This window comes from Thunnus thynnus, chromosome 21, assembly GCF_963924715.1.
Source record: "Thunnus thynnus chromosome 21, fThuThy2.1, whole genome shotgun sequence".
NCBI classification, from domain to species: domain Eukaryota; kingdom Metazoa; phylum Chordata; class Actinopteri; order Scombriformes; family Scombridae; genus Thunnus; species Thunnus thynnus.
The window spans coordinates 17,445,702-17,456,455 of record NC_089537.1 but is presented as its reverse complement, the minus strand read 5'-3'; the positions used below and the strand labels follow the sequence as shown (position 1 = coordinate 17,456,455).

At 42.7% G+C, this 10,754-nt stretch overlaps 1 protein-coding gene across 6 annotated transcripts in view; it reads left to right on the top strand.

Annotated features, from left to right (window-relative positions):
- The window catches only part of phldb2b (pleckstrin homology-like domain, family B, member 2b), a 40,910-nt gene that overhangs the window by 12,928 nt on the left and 17,228 nt on the right, over positions 1-10,754 (top strand). For 5 of the 6 annotated variants that reach the window (XM_067578605.1, XM_067578603.1, XM_067578606.1 and 2 more), the window contains exons 6-8: positions 5,029-5,148; positions 7,386-7,570; positions 7,989-9,227. In XM_067578605.1, the coding sequence (XP_067434706.1) occupies positions 5,029-5,148; positions 7,386-7,570; positions 7,989-9,227 (1,544 nt within the window). Of the gene's footprint in view, positions 1-181; positions 405-5,028; positions 5,149-7,385; positions 7,571-7,988; positions 9,228-10,754 lie in introns of those variants that run through there. The other variant, XM_067578608.1, reaches the window with a different exon arrangement.

Genomic DNA, 10,754 nt, shown 5'->3' with positions numbered 1-10,754 from the left:
TACAACTGTGCACTTCTTAGTGTGGTTGCTGCTTTCCTGTCATAAACTTTCAATAGTGATATTGAGATTCTCAGCAGTATTTAAAATAGTTTGGTCTCGTAAACCAGAGCCTTGTTTGCCCCTTTCTGTCCAGAGTTGGTACAGTCCCAGGCTGAGACTCGTAGATGTTAAATCAGTGAACTTTCTGAGTCAAGACGGCTGAGGAGGCATTTCATCGTTGATGAGGGAGGCAAACAACAACAGACCGACCCGGCAGAACTGTAGATAGACATTTATTTTTATGTTTTACCTCTATATAAGAAGTTCTTTTGAGTTATTGTAATGATATTTTGATAGACAAAGAAGAAAAAGAAGAACATTGTTTTTCTTTTCGTCATACGTGCTCACTGAATGGGACTCAAAAGGTTTGTAACGGAGTATATTGTTTTCTCTTTAACAAATGTAGCAAAGTAGCGTCACATTTACTAAGGTGCTGTTTAACGCACTTACCTGTAACCTTTTTGTGTTACTTTATATTTCTACATTCCTACTCAACACCATTTCGGAATGAAATTGTGATTAGTACTTATTTGCAAAGCATATTTTAAAGCTGTATAACTAGTTTAATTGGACATATCTTAGTATTCTGTCTATCTGTCTATCTATGTGTATTGATAAGTTCATACAATTTTTCTCTCCCTCATTCTGATGCTCATCTCCACATATGTATCACCACTCTTATGTGTTGTAGGAACACACTGTGCACACTACTTAATCCAGCCTCACACACTCTTTGAACAAGTTAGGTAATGTTCTCCGTTTGTAATTTGCTGGTTATCACCATCAATTGATCTGTTTGTTTATTTGAAACAGTTGTCTTAGATGATGCTTGAATAAGCAGAGTAGGCTACTTTTACCAGCCAGGGTAAACAGCATCTGCTCATCAGCTGACATCATTGATTTTCCTTTCATAATTCAAAAGACCTTCTGATTGGCTGCAGTGAAAGCCACTAGAAATACCAATTAAGTCCCATCTGTCACTATAGGCCAATGGGAATAGTAATACACTAAAATCACTGAACAGATGTGTGTCTGATATTTATTTTGTAACTCTGTGTTTTTTTTAACTTAGCCTTTTTGCTTTTTTTGTTTTTGTTTGTTTGCTTTTGTGACTTATTGTGTCAGCGTGCGTGGGTGTATGAATCAGTGCTGCTACTCACAGCAATCCTAGCTACTGATTAGAAGAAGTTACATTTCTTATTTACAGCCAAATATTGGAAGTGTCCCGTCACATCTTTGTGTTTGTAGACTATTACCTGCACCTTTTGATGATAATAACCTTGGCGTGTATGCCCCTGGGTCATACACTTGAGCTGGCAAGTTCACAGACTGGTGTGAGTGCATGTGACAAAGAGAACTAGCCTATGGCTATGAAGGCAGGCTCAGTGGTTAGGATACCTGACACCTGAAAACAAAACCTGCCTCATTGTCCTGAATGTTATTGTGTTCACACATCTTCCCCCCACCAGCCTCTAGTGCATAGAGGCTGTTATCCCATTTTTTTTACCCAGTTTGCAAAGTGTGAGTTTTTCTTTTTCTTTACTGCGTCTGTTAGTCTGTAGTACCTGTGTTAGCTGCTAACCAGTAGATTAGAGACTGTTAATAGCTTATACTTAAGGTCATCCCCAGGACAGCAACCTTCTGAGTGGTTTGTGTCGATGGATGCTTTGTGGATGAGATTTGAGATGGAGCAGATAGTAGATATCTATTTACCCTCTGGTGGGGAGGATCCATCTGGGTGTGTGTGTGTGTGTGTGTGTAGTCTGTCATAGGCTACTTTTGGGTACAAATGTCAGACTTGGGACCAGTTAATTGGGGATGGCTTGTCCAACTGGGGACAAAAGCCATGTCCTCAATTGGGAAAAAGCTGATTTTATGGTCAGTGGCTAGGGTTAGGGTTAGCGCAAGTCTCCAGGAAATTAATGTAAGTCTATGTAATGTCCCCAGAAGTGACCATGGTCTGATGTGTGTGTATGTATGTAGAGAGGGGGGAGAGAGAATGAATGCAGAAGTGTGAGTGAATGACTGACCTAATCTACAGCGACTCCCCAGAGAAAGACCAGTCTGTTTTTTTATGATGTTACTGCTGGTCCCCTTTTCCCCAGAGAGGGTTAATTTGTGGTTTTGAGGCCAATTTACACTCCCACTGGGACTTGTGTGTATGTGTGTGCATCTTTTCATGAATGAATAAATCCAGCTTTAGTTTAGTACCATGTCAGATATTCAAGTCCATAGCAACATTTCAGAGGCAACCAGTTTTTCAAATAAGTAAATATGTGGCTCATTTTTCTGACTGTACTTCTTTTTTTTTCTGAGTGTGATTACTTTGCACTTCAAACCTTACCAATTAGCAGGTAACTGAGTTTCATCCAAGCACATGTCTGACACGGGATCTTTGTAATTGGTTTATTTTTCATTCTAACCTAATGGTCCCAATTTGGCAATTCCTCCACTTATGTTAACCAAATAGAGAAACAGTTTTGAGTTTCCCCTCCCATAACATTGTGGTAAGAGTGTCGTTTGGTTCGCCCAGATCTACATGGGGACAGAAATTGGCTCCAGACTCGATACAGCTCCTACATCTGGGTCCTCAAAGAGTCTGAGGTCTGACTTTGTAGATCGCAAACTTTAAATTATCCTATAAATGTATATACAGACTAATTTCAAGTTCTGCTGCTGTTGGAGAGGGTCTTTGCATAACTCTGTGTGTTTGTGTGTGTTGGAGGCCATATGTTCCGACATGGGAGGCAAACTCAATTTGCTGATAAACAAGTGAACACGTGAATGAGATTAAAAGTGTAGTGGATGGTGTGTCTATGTGTGTGTGTGTGTGTGTGTGTGTGTGTGTGTGTATGTAGAGGGGAGTGGGCATGTGTTTTTGTACAACCTATTTAGGACAGGAGACTTAAATTAGTCTGTGTGCAAGCAGTTAAAATTGGAGTTTTTTGATTGCATGTAGGGGAAGCTGTAAATTCCCATCTACTTTTATCACAGATGGCCATTTTAGTAGTAAGGGTTAGGACAAGATTAGGTTGTTACTATGGAACCATAATAATAAATGAGATTGTGAGGAAAGTGTATGATAGAATTAGGTTTAACATCATGAAAGACTGTTTCTGAATGTCCTTGTTGGTCTGTTTCTTTCTTTCTGTCACATACACACAAATGCTGCTAGTATTTGTTTATGCCAAGGATGGGAAGGAGGAGAGGATTAGATATTTGTTTGCAAAGGAGTTAAGAGGAAATTAGGATATGAGGAGGGGTGGGGCTGTGAACAAATCAGGCAGACACACTTAACCCTCCATCTTTTAAAGGTGGCACATGGCGAGATTATTGAGGGTAGGAAATTAGATTTTTACAAGAGTTGACTGCTGGCAAAGTATGTGTGTGTGCGCGCATGCCTGTGTGTTAGCTGTTACGCTAAATACTGAGAGTTATTGTGAGTCATTAAGCAGACACAAGACATGTTCTCACACAGATAGCCAGAGCATGCACAACATTTTGAAGACATGTTAGTCATGTCTGGCAATGAGAAACACATATTATTAGATGAGTGAGATCACACCAGTCACTCTGGTGTGTGTGTGTGTGTGTGTGTGTGTGTGTGAGAGAGAGAGAGAGAGTGTGTGAGTGTGTGATGTGTCCTTTTCTTCACCTTTTCATCCTTTGATCTCTTTGTCATGATGCCACTTCCTCACAGATTGCGCCCCAACCTGCAAGATAGTGTTTTTCACGAGTATGTATTTGAGAAGTTCACAGTCCAGCTGTGTAGACTAAACATTTCTTGCGATGTTTTCGTGTGTGTGTGGTGTTAGCTCCACCTCACCACGGCACTCAGGTCTCCCCCTGTGCTGAGAGATTACAGCTTTGAAGGCAGAAATCTGCTCTCTAGGCACTAAGGCAATGTCTAGACAGATACGACCTCTTTTAACAAAAGCACAAGTTCAAAATAGGCTATTAACATGACTGTTGGAGATGTTACTGAAACCGGACATTAGGTTGAGAGTGAGGGAGCAATGAGAGTTAAAGAACGAAAAAGAAAGAAAGAGGTTTGACATTTTTCCATTCTGTCTTTTTCCATTCGCCCTCTCGCTATCCCCCCTCTTGCCTCAGCGGTTGAGTCTGACTTCAGGTCCAAGGAATTTGATGTAACTGTAATGGAGCTATTAAGGAGGTGCTTTTTTAGCCTTTTACACACATGCTAACATTGTGGGGGTTTACTGTAATGCTTATCTGAACACTCCACCCTCAGGGATGGAGGGCAAAAGAGCGAAAAGAGAGAGAGAATGTGTTGTGTGCTAGAAGACATACTAGAGAAAGATAAATGAGACGGGATCTTTTTAATAGCCATTCCTGTGATTTTCTGCCCTCTTGTATCTACTCACTGTAGTCTTTTCAGTTCTTTCTTGTTGTCTTTTTACTTTTTTTTTTCATTTTTCTTGCATGAGACCTCCTATGCGTGTGTGTGTCAGCAGCACGGCTGTCTCTCTCTCATCCCTTCTAAAGTATTTGGACAGCTGTGGCCGGCTGTGTGTATTACAGAGGTTGTGACCCTGACATCTTGTTTAATACCTGGCCCTCTCAGCCTAATTGATGGCCAGAGCAAACACTGTGGTCTGGAATGGGTGGCTGTACACCAGAATGTGCAAGTGTGTGTGTGTGTGTGTGTGTGCGTGTGTGCGTGTGTGCGTGTGTGCGTGTGTGTGTGTGTTTGTCTGGCTGTGAATAAATACACCAGGCTCATACAAATTTGAAGCTGTATCACCTCTTCATATATAGCGTGTGATGGATTTTGTAGTTTGTTTACTGTTCTGTTTTTTTAATTTATTTATTTATTTGTGCCACACTAACACAAATGGCAAGAATTAAGTGTTTACAATGACTTTTTCACCTAGGACTGAAACTATACTCTCTATACTCAACTCTGTCTCCGTAAATATGAGATATATTTCTGATTTTACCTTGTGTGTAAATGTGTTTTCTCTCCAGGTTACTCATTGTGTCTGGGTAAGAGCTATTTATTCCGGTTCAACCATCCTGAGGAGGCAAGCAGAATGAAAAGCATGCTTCCACAAAAGAGCCCTGTGTCAGCTTTAGCCTACAATACAGGTAAACACACACACACACACACACACACACACACACACACACACACACACACACACACACACAGTCATCACTATACTTGGCTGGTAAACCCTTTCTCTGACCCCTGAACTGCACTTGATCCCTCTGTCTTTGTTCTGCTCCATCACTTTCTCCTCTTTCACCTCCTTCCCTTTTTCCAACCTCTCTTCTATCTATCTGTTTGTTTTACCTATTCTCCACTTTTAGACTTTAATCAGCTACTTCTGTAAATGTAACATCTGTATCCAAAATATCCAAAACCCTATGTCCCTGTCTCCTGACAGGCATGTCAGGGTAGAGTTACGGTTAGACACGATCGAGACAGGTGTGTGAGATTGGGATGTTAGTGTTGAGTGTGTGTGTTAGAAATACTGAATGATAGGGTGGGGGCAGATATGTCTCTCAGCCCTCTCGTATATCTCTCCTAAACACACACCCTCACTGTCACACACATGCTAAAACTTAAATTCAAAGCCTATTGGAATGTTTTTGTCATCTGGTGCCCCTCCATTTCCATGGTGATACAGCTGGACTCTGCTGTCTCCTTAGTGATTGATTGAGCTGTGAGCAAGGTGTGTGTGTGTGTATGTGTGTGTACATGTGCACCTTAATCAGTGGAATCCTTGCTCTTTAAACTCCTTGACACAAGGAATGCTCTCTCTCCTGCTTCTCAGATGTTTTCTTAAAAATGACTTACAACTCACTCTCACACACACATTCCCAGTAAAACCGTTATTACAGACAGCCAAAAGCTTTACCTTTTATCCTCCAGATTGCCAAGACTCACACTTTGACACGTGCTCAAAAAGGGAGGACTCCCACACAAAGTGAGACTGGCTTGGCATAGAAGAGAATAGTCACAATAGAAGAGAGTTGATGCACACCAGGCCTCCAGTATAAATCTGCCCATGTATGGACACAAACACCCCACTCGTGTGTGCGTGTGTGCGTGTGTGTGTCTGTGTGTGTGTGCGTGTTTCTAGATCTTATGATGTCTTTCATTTTCTGCCCCATTTCTCTCCACCATGTAAGGTTTGACATTTTCTCACACAGGCTCATATCCAGCTATGACGTGCTCTAGCTACTTGTAGAATGAAACTTAACTAAGCAGTGGTAGTTGAATATTGTTATTTCTGCTTGAATTCTTAAACACATATGTACATTCATGGCATATGTGTACATGCTATATACATATGTGTGTGTTTCTTTCAGGTGGAGCCACCGTTGTCAGTTGTAGGAAAGCTTTTTGTGGGCGTGTGTGGTAGTTAAACACTGGGTGGTCTAGAACATTGTAATAGCTCCTTTTCCACATAAAGCCACAGATGAATTCAAAAATGGGCAGGTTTCCCACATACTGCTTTCCCCTACCTACATTTTTGATGACAGGATAATAATGAGGAGAGGCGTTCCTGTAACTCTGGTCAGAATAGTGGAAATACACCTCAGTTGAGCTTTACCAAATGAGAAATAGGTTTTGGTCAAAGTAAAATTTAGCAGGAGGAAGGAAGTAAAAAAACTGACTCAGTTGAGGTTTGGAAAAAGACCCCTTCACTGCTGAAACAGTTTAAATAAGAGGTTTTAAGAAGGGCGGGGGGGCCTCTTGAGGGTATTCCAGAATATTTTGTGGTCTCTTTCATTTCCCCAAATCCTATGCTAAGGAACTGAACCTGAATTAGAGTTAAACTGTTTGTTTTGTGCAGGTGTGTATGTGCCTGCAGTGTGTTTACGTATCTGTGTATTCTGGGTGATTTGCTGCTAGTTGTGGATTGTTTGGGTTGAGTTTGTTCTGCCAAGGGCCCCATCTATGAATAGCTTCAGCTTCAGGTACACACACACACTAACTCTCTCTCTCTCTCTCTCTCTCTCTCTCTCTCTCTCTCTCTCTCTCTCTCTCTCTCTCTCTCTCTTCTCTTTCTCTTTCTTTCTTTCTTTCTTTGTCACCATTTATGATCCTCTCCCCCGCCACTCCCCCTATTTTCCTTCTTCTCTGTAATGCTTTTCTGTTACTGATCCCCCGCCTCAACTTTCCATAAACTGAATAGGAAAAAACTTGGATGAGGCAATGTCTATCCATGAGTTTATAGATCAATATCACATCTTGGTCATATCTCTTTTCTCTTGTTTTGCTTGCATATTCACTTGCATTTGTGTATCTACAATTTCCTGGTACTAAATCTACTGTTTCCTGACATCCTTGTTTTTGTCTCTCTCGCCTCCAGACTACCTTAAGTTTAGCAGTGACTATAGCCATGCGGTGGTTGGCGGGACCAGCAGCGCGAGGGGCATGCGTTCAGCCTCCGAACTCCGGGATTTGATGGACACCCTGCAGCGCAAGAAGATTGCCCTGGAGAACAGCCTGAGAGCCAATGGGAATGCTAACCCGTCCTACTTCAGCATGACACAGGTCAGCCATCATTTAGTTCCTCTACAGAGTTTATTATTCTGCTTTCTGCAACATGCTGTAACAGGGCTTGTGGAGTCTGTGTGGTTAGGTTAGGTTGTCTTGGGCTAAACAGAGCTAATGAGGGTTTACTCATTACCTACAAGACCAAACATGACTCACTAGGGCTTACCCATTATCCTGGGCTCTACTGCAGTGTTCAAGTGGCAACACAAGATTTACTTTCTATTGCAAAGCTTGACCGGGCTAACGAAGGACTGCTTATTATCTAAAGCCTCACCATCATCTTTTCTGTATATTTCTGTCTCTTCATTTACCTCTGTCATAGAAAATCAATTTTATATGCATTAGATATTACAATAAGATAGCATATTTAAGTACTTCCAAACGGTAATCATTTTTTCTCCTTTCTTTCTCTCAGTCTCCCCCCACCACACCTATCGCATCATCTGGCTCATCCTCTTCTGCCTATCAGGAACAGGCAAGACGTTTCTATGGCACAGATCGTCCCCCCATGTCAATGAAATCCAACCCCCCTCTTTCCCCTTCCCGACGATCTGACCCTTCCTCTTCTCTGGCCTCCCGCACCTCCATTGGTCGCAACCAGGACAACTATGGCATCAGTGATAGCCGACGGCTGCACAACCCGGGCTCCTCTCCTTTATTGTCCACATGGAATGGTGGAGGCTCTTCCACTTCTGTTGCCGGTAGCGATAGCTTCCTCCTCTCTCTTCCTCCCTCTTCCTCCTCATCCCGCACTCCATCAGCAGGAGGCGCAACCAGTATGCCCTCAAGCCCCCGTCTTGGACGGCGTAGCTTTGGCAACCAAGAGCCATCACCGAGCAGCCGAACCAGGAAATACTCCGCAGGCTCACTGAGTGGGATGATGGCAGGAGGGCACAGCCGCTCACTGCCACGCCTCTGCCCCTCCCCCTCTCCCCGCGACAACAATGGACTGTTGACCTTGTCAACGCTGCCCCCACGTCGGTCCGATGTTGCAGGGTGTTACAAACTTAGCAAAGACCATTACAACAATAACAACAGCCTAAATGCCAGTCCTGACCTCAATCACAACTCTAGTAACTCCAGCCAGCAGTCTTCCAACAGGAATCAAATCCAGGCCACATCTCAGGGAGAAGGTGTTGTGTCTATCTCCCTCTCCTCTCCTAAGAACATGTCCTCCCCCACCCCCTCCATCTCCTCCACAACCGCCCCACCTGATGTGACCATCCCATCCAGGGCGGGGGGCTCCTCTTCCCCTCGTGTGGCCAAAAAACTCAGCTTGACTTCCACAAGCTCAGTGGGCTCCATCAGCTCCACAAATTCCAGCCCTCCAGAACCAGAACGGCTGGCAAGCCGTGGATTCTCCCCAGGAATGGAGCTATCTTTTGGGGAGAGGCGTGAGATAGGCCTTGAACTCACCAGTGCCTCGGGGCTTGGACTTGGAGAAAGGAGGTCTTCATTTGGGAAGGCAGGACTTGAACCTGGGATAGGCCTTGGTGAGAGAAGGCAGTCATTTGGAAAGGCTGGAGTGACCCCACCAGGGGGTTTCAGGGAAAGAAGGGGGAGTATCAGCTCATTGAGTGGGAAGGAGGAACTGACTGACTACCACCAGCGCCAAAAAGAGGAAAGACTCCGTGAGCAGGAGGTGGAGAGACTGGTGAGTTTGAGTGTTTTTGTATAATTTCCCTCATCTTCCCCAGCGTTTGCCAGTGGACAACATGGCATTCAAATCAAATCTGTAGATACAAACTGATGCAGTTGAAGATTGCTTTTGTTCTGAAGACACACACAAGAAATGGAGTGTGTAGGAATGCCTCTCTTTACACCAACCTCTTCCTTGTCCTCTCAAACATACTCTCCCAGGGAGCTTAAAACATACACACACACACACACACACACACACATACTGAGTGAGGTTCACCACTAGACAGATGCCTCTGGCAGTAAGCCCATACTAACAGGACTATTTTTAATCCTTTGCTCGAATTTGTGCGTGTGTGTGTGTGTGTGTGTGAGTGAGTAATGTTTATGTCAGTCATCTGGAGGTCCGCCCGCCCAGAGTGGTTCGGACCACTGAAGAGCCGGAGAACACATCAGTCAGATGTGGGCAAGAGAAACCAAGAAGATTATAGAGCAGAGTTATAGTATAGCAGGTGGATAAACACACAGATGCTCAACGTATAATGAGAACTGGACTTAAAATTCCACCATCCTTCTCTCTTTAAATGGTCCTTCTCTTTCACATAGCCATATTCTGCTAAGTGAACTGTCCCTTTAACTGTGAGAAATAGTTTTCTGGATGCTGAACAAACCAAACTGTTTCACAAGCTTCGCAGCGGCTTTCAGCTAGCCTTCACGGCATTTTGAGTCATAGTTATGAGCAAAACGGAATATTGTGGAACTGCATCTCCAGCTCTGATTAGAGAGTCAATATCAAGACCCAATATCAAGATGAAACATTTATTTAGAAGTGTTGCATATGATGTGGATTTTGATTTACAACCAATTATTTTTTAGTTTGTCCCTGATATAAAAGATAGCAGTCTCCTTTTAAGGACATGAAATGATGCATTCACATTGGCTTAATCAGTGATTTCTATCATTAATTGTTAATTATTTTTAAATATATTTTGAATGATAGGTTTGGAGTAAGAGATTATAACATGACGGACTTCTTTTATGAGCGTATATGTGTTAGACAATGATCTTTGTAAGCAAGTCACCAGCAGCATCTGAGAATCAAAGGCTGAAGCTCCCTGGAGAGAGTTTCTTGATTGCCTTAACTCATTCTGCCCTCTGGTGGTAGTACAGGGAACCTGCACTCTATCCATGAAAATATTATTAGGTATGTTTGCATACTCCTCTATTTGAGGATGTTACCAGCAACAACAGGAAGGAAGAGAAACACAAAATAAATCAACCGCTATTGCTAGAATTAACTCTTGCAAGACAAATTGTGATGCCATTAGGCCGACATAGATGCATTTGTTTAGGTTTAGTTAAATTTGTGCTATTATATTACATCAACTGGCATTAAGCAAAGAAACCAAATTTAAGAAGCACTTCTCTCTGTAATGAAATGTGGCTTGTTAGTGAAAAGAGAGAAAGATTGATTTGGTATTGATAACTAATAATAGCACAGAAGATTGACAATGAGGTGTAAAACAAAGCAGAGAGGTGGACT